Source organism: Trichosurus vulpecula, chromosome 6 (genome assembly GCF_011100635.1).
Source record: "Trichosurus vulpecula isolate mTriVul1 chromosome 6, mTriVul1.pri, whole genome shotgun sequence".
Lineage (NCBI taxonomy): Eukaryota > Metazoa > Chordata > Mammalia > Diprotodontia > Phalangeridae > Trichosurus > Trichosurus vulpecula.
Window position 1 is genome coordinate 169058779 of NC_050578.1, and position 15746 is coordinate 169074524.

At 40.1% G+C, this 15746-nt stretch overlaps 1 protein-coding gene across 1 annotated transcript; it reads left to right on the top strand.

The window, feature by feature from the left end:
* Positions 1–564: 564 nt before the first annotated feature.
* TLR10 (toll like receptor 10) lies at positions 565–15358 on the top strand. The gene is made up of 2 exons (XM_036765396.1): positions 565–640; positions 11033–15358. Exon 2 carries the CDS (start codon positions 11093–11095, stop codon positions 13505–13507), a length of 2415 nt encoding a protein of 804 aa, XP_036621291.1. The 5' UTR covers positions 565–640; positions 11033–11092; the 3' UTR covers positions 13508–15358.
* Positions 15359–15746: the final 388 nt, after the last annotated feature.

A 15746-nucleotide genomic window follows, 5' to 3' on the forward strand; every position in this document is an offset into this window, starting at 1 on the left:
GGGGAGAGGATTGGGAAGTGAAAGTGATGTTTTTTAAAAACTCCAACGGAAGGGATTTTAAAAAAGTTTTTTTTTGAAGTGATGAGTTGGCCTAAAATGTGTATTTTTGATACCAAAGGCTGAATATAATTATCCTCCCTCAGAGAACCAGTCCACAGCAAACTGTTACTCTCATCTATGTCTATAGAGTTTGTTTTTCTTCTTTCTACACAAGAAATTAGCATCTCATGTTATGTAAGTAAAATATTCAAATACTTGATCCAGGAGACAAATAAATTTCCTTCTCTGGTTTGTGTTTTCTTCTTGTAATCCCTTAAAAAAGGTTGTTTTACTCACAGTGCCCAATCCTTTGCCCCGGACAGGGTAATTTTAAGATTCTATTTCTACTTAGCCCCGTGTTCAGCTGCCCCACCCATTCTGACTGCTTAAAAACACTTACTAAAAGAGACAATAAAACTGAAGTTCAAAAGTTCATTATGTGCATCGTGTATAATACTGCAGATGATCGGTAGGTGTCTCCCTTTTCTCCGGAGGGCCAAGATTTCATCATAACTCTTGGTAGACTTTTGTACTGGAGCAAACTGGTCTTCTTTTCTCATATGCACCTGCTGCTTCTGTTGAGACAGTTGCAAACTTAAGGGTAAGAATCCTTCATTTTACTTATTTGTCTACTAACATGATTCTTTACCTGGGGTCCACAAAGTCCCAAGGGGGTCTTTGGATAAATTTCAGGGTGGGGGGACGGGCTGTGAACTTGGACAGGGATTATTTTCCCTAGCCTCTAGATGAAATTGAGTGTTACTTTAGTTACTCATGTAGACAGCAAACCACAGTTGAATTAAGTTTCACTAGAATGTTGAAGTGATCCATGGCACAGAAACAGATTAAGAAACTCTGACATAGAGTAAAGATCGTGAACTGCTCGGGTCTTTACAAACTGCATAATATTAGTTCTACTCAAAGTGAGAAGAAAAGTGAATTTTTAAATTAGATTTTAATATTTATAAATTTTTTTCTCATATTGATCCATGAATAGTAAACAGGATTATTGCACTGAGGATTTTTTAAAAAAGGATTCTAGATTGATGTGGGCTTGAACTAGGAACGGATTAAGTCTTAAATAAATTAAATCTTAAATTAAATAAAGATGTTGTATTGTTTTTAGAAAATTAAGTCCAAGTTTGGGCATTGTTGGTCAATTTTACTAGTGCACTTTCTTCTCTTACTTTTCTTGCTCTTAATTCAAAACCTGTTATCGACATCTGTTTAATGCAACTTTTCACAGTTTGGAGCTTAGCTGTTGCCATTTGACCCTATTAATATTATGTCTTTGTACTGTGTTTTTTTTAAAGGGAGGAAAACCCAATATTTTTAAAATGGTGACTCAGATTCAAGTACTGCTAAATTTTAAACCCATCACAATAGGCAATTAACTACAGTATTGTGAAAGATTACTAATATTAAACCAGAGGTAGACAATTAATTCTTAAGCAGTCTTTTCTCTTGAGAGAGTGTAAAGTACTCAAGTCGAATTGTTTATGAGAGGTTTATTCACTACCTATGTTTTATGTTCATTTTTATTTACTTATTTTGGTCCACACAGGTGATTTCATCTTGGAGAAAATTCTTAGCAAGGAATCTCCTTCTCCCAGTACACACTGATAATTCCTCTGTAAATTATAGACTTGGAGAGATCATTGAGATGTTAAGTGACTTGTCCATGGTCATACAGTCAATATGTGTCAAAGGCAGGAGTTAAGCCCAGAGATTCCAGGGACAGCGCTTCCGTCACTATGCCATTCTGTCTCTATACTTACTAGGGAGAGGGACTGGACCTATGATTTCATGGATATAGGGAACTCCTGGTGAGGAAACTCCCCCTACCAATGCAAATTGATACCTTCTCTGTAATTTAGAAGAGTTGCCTAGAACCCTCAGGGGTTAAGTGACTTGCCAAGGGTTACACAGCTGATATTTGTCAGAAGTAGGACTTGAATCCAGGTCTTCCTCATTTTTGAGACCAGCTCTCCATACACTATAGGGCAGCTAGGTAGTACAGTGGAGAAAGCACTGGGCCTGGAGTCAGGAAGACCTGAGTTCAAATCTGGCCTCAGGCACTTACTAGCTGTGTGACCCTGGTCAAGTGACTTAACCCTGTTTGCCTCAGTTTCCTCATCTGTAAAATGAACTGGAGAAGGAAATGGCAAACCACTCCATTATCTGCTAAGAAAACCCCAAATGGGGTTATGAAGAGTCAGACACAGCTGAACAACTTCATAAATTATGCCACACTTTTCCTCAATTCATACTTCTAACAATTTTTCTCTAAATGTCACACTTCCAGGTAGGCAAAGACCTAATATTCTACACACTGTAGATGCTCAATACTAAATGTTGATGGATAATAAATATAACATCTTGATGATTGATGTTTCTACAGTATTTTCTATCATAGAAAACCCAACAATAATGATGCCCTCTAGATAATATAGCACTCTGATACTCCGAATAAGGCATCTTTTGTAGTAAAGCAATGAAACTAATTCTGCCTAATGAGAGACAATTTAAAACAATCTGTAAAGGCAAATGGCCAGCAAAGGCTTTTGAGACATGTAAGGGCCACCAAAATGTGGATTTTTTTTTAATATCACAGAGGCAACAGAACTTCAAATGAATGAACCACCATGCCTATACTGAAAAAAAAATCATACTTTAACTTTCACTACTTTTTCACTGCTACCACTCAAATCTAAAACATTATTTAATCTTCTAACTCTAACACCTAGCACAGTACCTTTTGCACATAAAAGGCAACTAATAAATATTTGCTAAATGGAATTGGATTGAATTAAATCATTCAGCAATTTGTCTTCTGCCTTTTTACTTTTTTTCTCCCCACTGCTGCCAAAGTTAATCTTCCTAATATACTACTTTAATCAGGTTATTCTCTTGCTCAAAATTAAGACTACAAAAGCTCAAAATATGTCTTTACAGAAATTGAGACTCTTATACTTGAGACTCTAAGAATGTGGGTTGGGTACTGCTGGGGATGTGTTTGCTAAATCCAAAGAATGGGTACCTGAAACCCCAAGTCATCAGAAAAATTGCTGAAGTTTGTAACTAATAAGCTGCCAATGAGGTAGTAGAGAGTTTATCTGATTGGTGTTTTCAGTTCCCAATTGGTGTATTTTTAAAATTGAATTTTTAGCACTCCATCTTATCTGCATTCCTTCGCTCAGCCTGTCTCCCCTCCCCTATGTCTGGAATTTACTCTACCCTCCCCTCTGCCTATTATATTCCCTAGCTTCCTCAAGACTCAGGTCAGAGGTCTCTAATTGAACTCTAATCCGCTTCAATTCAACAATTTTTTCTGTTCTCTCTAGCTGTTAGTGTGATCTCTCTCTCTCTCTCTCTCTCTCTCTCTCTCTCTCTCTCTCTCTCTCTCTCTCTCTCTCTCTCTCTCTCTCTCTCTCTCTCCCCACCCCCAAATTGGAAGCTTCTTAAGAAAAAAGACCAACTTTTTTGTTGTTTCTGGAACCCCAAATACCTAGCACAAAGCTTTGCACATAGATTCTTAATGAATGTTTGGATTGAATTGATTGATGGATCATGCCTGGGGGGACAGAACTAGGTTGATAGCTGATTTGAGTGTGACAAGTCTGAGGTCTCCCCAAAGACATTTACAAAGACGGAATTGGGAAGAATCCAATGACATCCTGGAAGGGGGGAGGGAAAAGGAGGTAAATTTTGCCTTCTCAGAAATCGCCTAAATTCTGGCTTAACAACTAGTCACAAAGGGAAATCCTCAGGTGAGTTTAGATGTTTTTTTCTCTAAAAATATTTTTATTGTCCATGGCTGGTCCAGTTCATCCTCTCAGAGGAACAGAGCAATGGAAAAATATTTAAATCTAACATAAGCCATGGAAGGGGGAAAGTAACTGATCAGAATTAGAGCATGAGAATCCAGGGGCCAAGTTCCTCTCATTTCCCTCCTTAAGAAAACTGAAGGAATAGAACAGCTCCTAGTTGGGATGAATAAGACTTTGTATTTTCTCTTTTCCTTTGTGTTCCAGGAGCTTCTAGGTAGAGCAGTTAAGTTGGTGCCCCTTCGTTATAAATTGGGCTTTTCCTGAGAAAGATGAAGCTCCTTAACAATGAAGTTGGTTAAAAAAATTTAGTAACTGGAATGAAGAACAAAGATTGAGGACCCAGACTGAGCTGAGGGTAGTCTTTGAGGAAGTTGCTGTGGGGAAATTTCAAACTTGTGTCCCTAAAGGCATTGTGAAGTCACATTGGTTCATGGCAAATGTTTGTCTTTTGCCTATAGTTTTTTTATCTCATATTTTTATTATTTAAAATCTTTGGTTTTCAACATTGATTTCCACAAGATTTTGAGTTACAAATTTTCTCCCCATTTCTACCCTTCCCCCCTCCAAGACAGCATATATTCTGACTGCCCCTTTCCCCAGTCTGCCCTTCCTTCTGTCACCACCCCCCCTTATCCCCTTTCCCCTTACTTTCTTATAGGGCAAGATAGATTTCTATGCCCCATTGCCTGTATATCTCATTTCCCAGTTACATGTAAAAACTTTTTTTGAGCATTTGTTTTTAGAACTTTGAGTTCCAAATTCTCTCCCTTCTTCCCTCCCCACCAGCCCTCCTTGAGAAGGCAAGCAATTCAACATTGGCCACACATGTAGCATTATGCAAAACACTTCCACAGTACTTGTGCTGTGAAAGACTAACTATGTTTCCCTCCGTCCTATGCTATCTCCCTTTATTCAGTTTTCTCCCTTGACCCTGTCTGATTTCAAAAGTGTTTACTTTTGATTACCTCCTCCCCTGATCTGCCCTCCCTTCTATCATCCCCCCTTCTCTTATCCCCTTCCCCCCTACTTTCCTGTAGGGTAAGATACCCAGTTGAGTGTGTGTGTGTTATTCCCTCCTTAAGTCAAATCTGATGAGAGCAAGATTCACTCATTCCCTTTCACTTGCCCCCTCTTCCCTTCTGAGAGAACTGCTTTTTCTTGCCACTTTTATGTGAGATAATTTATCCCATTCTACCTCTCCTTTTCTCCCTCTTTCAATATATTCCTCTCTCACCCCTTAATTTTATTTTTCTTAGATATCATCCGTTCATATTCAACTCACCTTGTGCCCACTGTCTATATATATGCATATTCCCTTCAACTACCCTAATGCTGAGAAACGTCTCATGAGTTACAAATATCATCTTTCCATGTAGGAATGTAAACAAAACAGTTCAACTTTAGTAAGTCCCTTATGATTTCTCTTTCCTGTTTATCTTTTCATGCTTCTCTTGATTCTTGTATTTGAAAGTCAAATTTTCTATTCAGCACTGGTCTTTTCATCGAGAAATCTTGAAAGTCCTCCATTTTATTGAAAATCCATGTTTTGCCTTGGAGTATTATATTCAGTTTTGCTGAGTAGGTGATTCTTGGTTTTAATCCTAGCTCTTTTGACATCCAGAATACCATATTCTTTGATCCCCTTTGATCCATTAATGTAGAAGCTGCTAGATCTTGTATTATCCTGATTGTGTTTCCACAATACTCAAATTGTTTCTTTCTTGCTGCTTGAAATATTTTCTCCTTGACCTGGGAACTCTGGAATTTGGCAACAATATTCCTAGGAGTTTTCTTTTTGCGATCTTTTTCAAGAGGCAATCGGTGGATTCTTCCAATTTCTATTTTACCATCTGATTCTAGACTATCAGGGCAGTTTTCCTTGACAATTTCTTTAAAGATGATGTCTAGGCTCTTTTTTTGATCCTGGCTTTCAGGTAGTCCAATCATTTTTAAATTATCTCTCCTGGATCTATTCTCCAGGTCAGTGGTTTTTCCAATGAGATATTTCACATTGTCTTCCATTTTTTTCATTCTTTGAGTTCTGTTTTATGATTTCTTGATTTCTCATAAAGTCACTAGCTTCCACTTACTCCATTCTAATTTTTAAGGTAGTATTTTCTTCAGTGGTCTTTTGGACCTCCTATTCCATTTGGCTAATTCTGCATTTCAAGGCATTCTTCTCATTGGCTTTTTGGAGCTCTTTTGCCATTTGAGTTAGTCTATTTTTTAAGGTATTATTTTCTTCAGTATTTTTGGGGGTCATTGACTTGTTTTTCATGATTTTCTTGCATCACTCTAATTTTTCTTCCCAATTTTTCCTCTACTTCTCTTACCTGCTTTTCCAAATCCTTTTTGAGCTCTTCCATGGTCTGAGCCCAATTCATGTTTTTCTTGGAGGCTTTTGATGTAGGCTCTTTGACTTTGTTGACTTCTTCTGGCTGCATGTTTTGGTCTTCTTTGTCACCAAAAAAAGATTCCAAAGTCTGAGTCTGAATGTGAGACCATTTTCACTACCTGTTCATGTTCCCAGCCAACTACTTGACCCTTGAGCTTTTTGTCAGGGTACGACTGCTTGTAGAGTAGAGAGTACTTTGTCCCAAGTTTGAGGGGCTGCACTGCTATTTTCAGAACTACTTCTACACAGCAAGCTCTGCCACACCAGCACTCCTCCCCCAAGAACCGCCAACCAGGATTTTGGCCCAGATCCAGGCAGGGCAAAGCAGGCTTTGCACTCCTGCTCTAATCCGCTGCTTAATTCCTCCCACCAGGTGGGCCTGGAGCCAGAGGCAACTGCAGCTGTAGCTCTGGAAGCAGCCTTAGAGCTGTACCACCTCCGCTACCCCTGGGAGGGGGGGTGGGGTGGGAGGCGGTGGCCAACCACAAACTCCTTTCACTCTATCCCAGAAGCTTTTCCCACTAACCTGCTCTGTTGTCTTTGGTGTTTGTGGGTTGAGAAGTCTGGTAACTACCACAGCTCACTGATTCAGGTTGCTACCACCTGTTCTGCCCAGCTCCTGGTCTGGTTGGTCCTGGCGAGGCCAACACTGGGCTCTGCTCTGCTCCCAGCTTCTTACAGTAGACCTTACCCAGAGACCATCCAGGCTGTCCTGGGCTGGAGCCCTGCTTCCCTCTGCTATTTTGTGGGTTTTGCAGCTCTAGAATTTGTTCAGAGCCATTTTTATAGGTGTTTGGAGGGACCTGGGGGGGAGCTTAAGCAAGTCCCTGCTTTCCAGCCGCCATCTTGGCCCCACCCCCTAATTCTACCTTTTAAGGCATTCTTCTCTTCATTGGCTTTTTGGAGCTCTTTTGACATTTGGGTTACTCTATTTTTTAAGGTGTTATTTTCTTCAGTATTCTTGGTGGTCTCCTTTAGCAAGTCATTGGCTTGTTTTTCATGATTTTCTTGCATCACTCTAATTTCTCTTCCCAATTTTTCCTCTACTTCTCTTACTTGCTTTTCTGAATCCTTTTTGAGCTCTTCCATGGCCTGAGCCCAATTCATATTTTTCTTGGAGGCTTTTGATGTAGGCTTTTTGACTTTGTTGACTTCTTCTGGCTGTATGTTTTGATCTTCTTTGTCACCCCCAAAAAAGATTCTATAGTCTGAGCCTGAGTCCTTTTATGCTCCTGTTCATGTTCCCAGCCCTTGACCCTTGAGCTTTTTGTCAGGGTATGACTGCCTTTAGAGTGGAGAGTACTTTGTCCCAAGCTTTAGGGGCCTTGCAGTGCTATTTTCAGAGCTACTTCTACTCCACAGTCATCACAAGGTCTGCCACACCAGTGCTCCTCCTCCCCCAAGAACCACCAACCAGGACTGCGACCCAGATCCAATCAGGACAAAGCAAGAAAACCCTGCCTCTGCTCCAGCAAAGCAATCCCTGCACTCCTGCTCTGATCCGCTGCCTGATTCCTCCCATGGTGTGGGTCAGGGGCCAGAAGCAGCCACCTCTGCAGCTCTGGAAGCAGCTGCCAGAGCTTCCTGCTGCTGCTACTGCACCACCTCTGCCACCCACAGAGCTGGGGCTGGACCTCGAACTTCTCTCACCCAGATCCAGCAGTTTTCCCACTGACCTGCTAAGTTGTCTTTGGTGTTTGTGGGTTGAGAAGTCTGGTAACTGTTGCAGCTCAGTGATTCATGGCCCTGATGCCTGCTCCACCTGACTCTGGTCTGGTCTGTCCTGGTGTAGCCCACACTGGACTGCGCTCTGCTCCCAGCATGGTGTAATAGACCTTTCCCAGAAACCATCCAGGCTGTCTTGGGCTGGAGACTTGTTTCCCTCTGTTATTTCGTGGGTTCTGTAGCTCTAGAATTTGTTCAGAGCCATTTTTACAGGTGTTTGGAGGGATTTGGGGGAGAGCTTAAGTGAGTCCTTGTTTTCCAGCTGCCATCTTTGCTCCACCCCCTTTCGCCTACAGTTTTACTCTGTCTTTGTAGCCTGTTAAATTTATATCATCTGTTCCAAACAGTGGACCTATCTTTGCTGTTTGTTTTCTTATTTGTACTCAGCTTTGAAAACCATTTTTATGTCCCTTTCCCTTTTTTTTCCAGCCTCACCTCATTATTTTAGTGATCTGCAATACTCATGTGCATTTTTCTTTGGTTATGTGATCTTCTGTTCTTGTTAGATCTCTTTTTTCATTCTTTAGCTTTTCCCTGCCCCCTTGTTAATCTGAGCTCAGTGGAGTGCTGATTAGGAAGCCACTTCAATCTCCTTCAATATCTTTCCCCTCTTTGTGGGATCATAGGATCAAAGATTTTGAGCTTGAGAAGTCATATAATCCAAATCCCTCATTTTCTGGCCTTGGCTTCTGGCCTTTAGCAAAAGTTTGCTAAAATCTATGGTTCCATCCAGCACAATTTAATGTTGGCTTTGTAATCAGGAAACTGGGGCCCAAAGAATTTAACTGACTTGTCAAGATTGCAGAACTAGTGATGTCAGGAGCAGGATTTGAATGAAGCCACTTCCTCTGATTACAAGTCGAGTGCTCTTTCTTGTGATCAATTGAGATGAGTCCTTTTGCTATCCTTACTGCCTTGGTATCAATCATGATTGAGTCATCATTTTCTGAGAATCTTCCTTTCTTTTTGAGTTGTATTCTTAGAACATGGGATCACACCTATCTTTTTGATGAACTTTATGAAATAGGTTTCTTTAAAGTTCAGGGAATGTGTCTAACTATGTCCAATATTTCCTTCTCTGGCTATCAGGGCTCCATGATTAATATAACTTTTTCCAAGGTACCTTCACCAACCATTTCCTCTGTTACCATCATCTAATAAGCTCTCCTTCTTTGAAGTTCATGTCATCTGATAGTGGTCTTTACATTCTTCAATCACTTTAGCAGTTGGTTTATAGCCTTTCCTCCCCATTCTCTGTTCCTACCATCCTTAACAACTTCTCTCACCCTGGCCTCTCAGAGGCTTTCCTCTGCCTTCCTTCAAGACTCATCTAAAACCCCACCTTCTACAAGAAGCCTTTCCCAATCCTTGTTAACGCTAGTGCCATCCCTCTGTTATCTTTGATTTATCCTGTCTATATACTGTTTATACATGGTTATTTGCATATCATCTCCTCCATTAAACTGTGAACTCCTTGAGAATACAGACCATCTTTCGCCTTAGCTCGGACTATCTTTTGCCTTTCTTCATATCTCTAGTCCTTAGCCCAGTGCCTGGTATGTAGTAGGTACTTAATAATGTTTATTGACTGAATGAATGACTCCTCAACTACTAGAACTTTTATGTCTACTTTAATTTTGCTACCCACCAAAATGGTCGCATGCCAAACTTTGCAACCTACAAGATCTTGAATTCTGAAATATCCCTGACCATAATCTCTTTTTTTTTTAACTTCTTCACCACTGTATTTCCTGAACCTCTCTTTCGCTTCCTCATTATCTCCATTAACTTCTGGCTATTCTGGCCCTGATAATTCCCAACCCTAGATTTAACCTGATAATCAGCCATCTCTGTTACAGCTCCTGAGCAGTAGAGTAGTGAGTACCACAGGTAGTAACAACCCCTTGCTCACTTGACCCACTACAATTGTATTCCAACTATCCTGCACCTAGCACAATGCCTGAAACATAGTAGGTGCTTAATAAACACTAGTTGGCTCACTGATTGACTTCAGTAAGACCCACATTGCTTCATGACAATGTTTTCATTCATCCCTTATTTTTACCTTATCCAATTCTCCTACAGTGGTTATCTCCAATATTTTTGTTTTCTGCTGCCTCCAACTCCATCCCTAATCCCTGTACTCTCAGCAAATCTTATCTCCTACTTTACCAAAAATATTAAAGTCATCCAGTCGGAGTTCTTTCGTTTCTTTTCTTCCTCACCTTAAAATCTCCATCTTCCCTCTGGCCTTAGAGATTGCAAAAGTTTGCTAAAATCAATGCTTCCACCTGGGCCCTTGATCTCCTAGGGCCCTTCAGCATGTTTTAATGTTGGATGTGGAATCAGGAAGATCTGTATGCTAATACCACTAACTGTGGGACCATGGACAACTCACTCAACCTTTAACTAGACAGTCAATTAGCATTTATTAAACATTTACTATACGCTGGGCCATGTGCTAAGTGCTGTGTGGGTCCTGCTTCCCATGATCCTTCAGTATTTTCTTCCATTTAGAAAAAAGCTAGCATCTATACCAGCCTCACAGGCTGTCCCTCATGCCTGGAATGCTCTATCTCCTTGTCTCCACCTCTTGACATCCAGGGCTTAATTCACAACTCACCTCAAACACTCCCTTCTGCAGGAAGCCTCTATCTCTCCTTGCCCTCTGTACCCAAACCCCCAGTCACATGAGTCCTCTTCTCTCACATTACCTGCTTCTTGCTCTATATGTATCTTTTTTTTTTGGAGGGCGGAGGTGAAGCAATGGGGGTTAAGTGACTTGCCCAAGGTCACACAGCTAGTAAGCGTCAGGTGTCTGAGGCTGGATTTGAACTCAGGTCCTCTTGACTCCAGGGCAGGTGCTCTATTCACTGCACCACCTAGCTTCCCCTCTGTATGTATCTTGTGTGCACTTATTTATTTACATGTGTCCCCCATTAGTATAGAAACTCCTTAAGAGCTGGATCTATTCTTGTGTTTTATCTTTCTATGAGATCCAATTAGCCAAATGACCAGATAGTGTTATCAATTGTTTTTCTAGGCTTTGATTCATCCTCAACTGTGACTCGAGAGAACCAGTGTTAGGAATCAGAAGAAAATAATGGGAATCATCAGAAACGTTTACGTTCTATATAGTATTGATCTGTCTCTGCTGTGTGGGGCTCTGCTACCGCCTGAAGCAAATGAATTAACTACCAACTGTTCTCAGGACTATCTTAAAAATATTTTGATGGATATGTCACCAAAAACTACCACAATTGATCTATCCAACAAACTCACATGTCAGCCTCAGAAGCTGGACCTTAGCCCTTTCTCTAAGCTCAAAGTTTTAATTCTCTCTCATAATAGAATCCAACACCTGGATATGAGCATCTTCCAATTCAACAAGGAATTAGAATACTTAGACTTCTCTTATAATCACCTAAGGAATATTTCTTGTTATCCACTTCTGGCCCTCAAACATTTAGATCTTTCTTTTAATGACTTCAACAATATTCCCATCTGTCAGGAGTTTGGAACCATGTCACAACTGGAATTTTTAGGATTGAGTGGGGCACAGATACGAAAATCAGATTTACAGAAAGTGGCTCATTTGCCCCTAAGCACTATCTTCCTGGGCTTAAAGCATCTTTCTTACTATGAAGAAGGCAGCTTACCCCTCTTAAACACTGAAAAACTTCATATAGTCTTTCCAGAGAATGCTGATTATAGGTTTCTTTTGCACGATGGAATCCACACTTCAAAAATCTTGGAAATGACAAATATCAATATGGATCAATTTACAAGCTATGAAAGTCAGAAGAGTCCTCTTTTGGAGAGCCCAAAGGGCTCTAAAACTTCTCATCTGTTACTCAGTAATGTAGATGGACCTTGGCAGGAGTTCTTCCAAACATTGCAGTTTGTTTGGCACTCGTCAATCCAACAATTACAAATACAAAATTTGACCATTGGTGCCCAAAGTAAATTTAAACTCAAACAATTTAATTACTCTAATACCTCGATGAAAGCCCTAAAGGTGGAGCATGTGACTCTTAAGATATATTCCTTCCCGCAGAATACAATGTATTTGTTCTTTACCCACATGGACATTGAAAACTTGACAATATCAGGTGCGGGGATGCCACATATAATTTTTCCTAATTATCCCACCAAATTTCAGCATTTGAATTTTGCCAACAACACCTTGACAGATGGATTATTTGCAAGCAGTCTTCAATTGCCACATTTGAAAACTTTTATTTTGCAAAGGAATAAATTAGAAATGCTTTCCATAGTGAGTTCTTTTGCTATCAAAACATCCTTGGTACATTTAGATCTAAGCCAGAATCTGCTTCAGCATGCTGTTACAGAAGATTGCTCCTGGCCAGAAACCCTCACTACCATGAATTTGTCATCCAATAGATTTATTGATTCTGTTTTCGAATGTATACCAAAGAGCATCCAAGTGCTTGATCTGCATAATAATGACATTAGGACCATCCCCAGAGAAATTGCTGATCTGAAAGCTTTACGGGAGCTAAATATTGCATCCAATTATCTAACTGATCTTCCTGGGTGTGGTAATTTCCAAAGGCTTTCTGTGCTGAATATTGAAATGAATTCCATTATTAGCCCATCTCTTGATTTCTTTCAGACTTGTCAGGAAGTACAATCATTAAAAGCAGGAGGCAACCCATTCAGATGTGCCTGTGACTTAAGAAACTTCATTGACCTAGAAAAAAAATCCCAAGGCTTAATGATTGGATGGCCAGATGCATATACTTGTGAATATCCTCTAGAACTAAGGGGAATTCCATTAGAGAATGTTGATCTGCCAGAATTATCCTGTAATACCCCGCTATTGATTGCTGTCATTCTGATAGTTGGCTTAATTTGTACAGTTGCCGTAGCAGTGCTCTGCATCCGCTTTGATTTGCTCTGGTACCTGAGGATGATAGTTCAGTGGACACAGACCCGGCACAGAGTTAGGAATGTGCCCCTGGAAGAACTCAAAAGAACCATCCAATTTCATGCTTTTATTTCATACAGTGAAGGGGATTCTCTCTGGGTAAAGAATGAACTGATACCCAACCTAGAGAAAGAAGATAGGTCCTTATTGATTTGTCTCCATGAGAGACACTTCATTCCAGGCAAGAGTATTGTTGAAAATATTATAAACTGTGTTGAGAAAAGCTACAAATCTATCTTTGTTTTGTCCCCTAACTTTGTTCAGAGTGAATGGTGCCATTATGAACTTTACTTTGCTCACCACAAGTTATTCCATGAAGGTTCTAATAATTTAATTCTCATATTACTGGAACCAATTCCCCAGTATAGCATTCCTACCAGGTATCATAAGCTAAAATCTCTCATGGCACAAAGAACCTATTTGGAATGGCCCAAGGAGAAGAATAAACATGGACTTTTCTGGGCTAATCTTAGGGCTGCCATTAACATTAGTTTATCAGAATCTGGAAAGATGGACAAACCACAGACAATTTCAGAGTTACATCAAGAGTCACAAACATCCTCATGAAAGATAAATAACGTGGAACTGAATTTCATTTTTATGCATTTCTCTTCAATAAATCACTGAGTATTCAATGAACAACTACTATGCACTCAGCACTAAGTGGATATGAGCATCTTCCAATTCAACAAGGAATTAGAATACTTGGACTTATCTTACACTTGCCGCATATACACAAAAGTAGTTTATGAATTTGCAATGTAGCCCAGCATTGTGGCACATCTGTAATCCCAGCTACCAGGGAAGCAGAGGCTGGCTGATCTCTTGAGCTTGGGAATTCTAAGCTGCATGTGACTATGCTGATTGGGTACCCACACTAAGTTCTGCATTAGATATAGGGGTTGGAGTTGGGGAGTGTGGGAGAACAAATGAGACTAGGTTGGAAACAGAAAAGATTGCAACTCCCAAGTTGATCATTATTGGAATCAGATTTCTGTCTGCTGGGTGGTTGTCAGTGGCCACTTAACTTCCAGCTTGGGAGATATAGAGAGATCTAGTCTTTGAAATAATAATAATGAGAAGAAATCTGATGAATAAAAATACATGAAACAATTAGATGATAATTAAGTATTAAAATGCATAATATGGACTCCAGATTCTATTGCAATAGGACCACAGAGCTAGAACAGGAAGGGACCTCAGAAGCCATCCAGCTAAATCTCTTCTTTTTTAGGTGAGGAAATTGAAGCCCAGATAGATTAAATGACTTTATCCAAATACTTATTGAATGGAAGGATCACCCTGGGCTGGAGTAGTGAAAGAAGGTTTCATGAAGGTGAGGAGAGTTCAATAGCAACATTGAAAGATGAACAAACAGGACTATTATATCTTGGGCTGCTATCTGAAATTAACAAAGAAGGAAACTTGATATCTAATAAAAAGAGACTATAGGATTTCTATAAGTCACACTTTCCTGAATAATCATGATTACTTTTGTTAATAAATGAATTAACATGTCAATGCAGTGGGAATCTTGCTAACCCATTGGGATCTGCTGTTTCATCTAAATTCTATGATCCTTATTAAATTTTTTACATTTTTAGCCCACATTCCTTAGGATTTTGTAAGTTAGCTACCCTTTAAGGTAGCTTATTTACCTTTAGTACCCTTGAGGTACTAAAAATACCTTCTACAAACTAAAAAGGATGTTCCCAAGTTCTTGAATTCTGAGATATGATCATCATTAGCCATGGCCCATTAACAAAGCTCTGAACTCACATTGACCAGGTTCAATCTTGATGATGTCTCAATCATAACACTGGTTCACTTGGTCCTTACCCAAGGCAGCTCTGGGAACATCTGAATTTAGCTCATGTCTAGCTCACACCCAGGAATATTTAGTTTCCCTGTAAACAAGTAAGGCAACAAAGGTATTAACATATAAAGGTTTATGAAAAGCCAAAGTAGAAGTGAGAAGAGAACATACTGCAGGCATGGAAGCCAGCCTGTATAAAAGCGGAGACAGGAGATAGGGTGTTGTGTAGTTAAGTAGAAGCTCTCTGGTGTCAGAGGACAGAGGTTCAAATCATGCCCCTTATATTCATACTGTGTGATTGTGTGTGGGTCAATCAATCTTGCTGGGTCTCAGTTCCCTCGTCTATAAAATGAGATGATTGGACTACATGGGTGTCTGGGGTGCCCTTTAGCTCTAGTTCTATAATCCCATCAGAAGTAAAGAACAGAGGATGCATTAACGTCCTGGTCCGGTTTGTAAGTGAACACTTTCCTAGGTAAGTGCGGTTTCCTTCTGCCTAGAGGGTCATTCAGTCTCTGCAGAATAAACTCATAACACTGATGAGTGAGATTTAGGAGCATGAGTGGAACTGGAGACCTCATTAAAGGGCAGTATTGGAGGATTGTTTTTGTTGTTGTTGTTTTTGCCTGTCTCCTATTTCTCTCTGGAGTCCTGGTTTGCTCCTTTATTCCAACAGCTGCATACTCATTCTTCCACTTTTCTCCTTCAGGTGTCAGTCCTGTACATCCTCTTCATCATCATCAACAAGCATTTATTAAATGCCTACTATATGCCAGGCATTGTGCTAAGGGCTGTAGCTACAAAGAAAGGCAAAAATAATCCCTGCTATCAAGGCATGCAAACCATGTACACACAAACAAGATATATACATTGTAAACGGGAAATAATCTCAGGGAGGAGGGGGTGGGAAGATTGGGGAAAGCCTCTTCAAGAAAGTGAGAGTCTTGAAGGAAGCCAAAAAAAGCCAGGAGGTTGGAGATAAGGAGGGAG

Bases quoted from the DNA above. Each gene is read 5' to 3' on its own strand.
- TLR10 (XM_036765396.1), top strand. From the start codon at position 11,093: ATGGGAATCATCAGAAACGTTTACGTTCTATATAGTATTGATCTGTCT.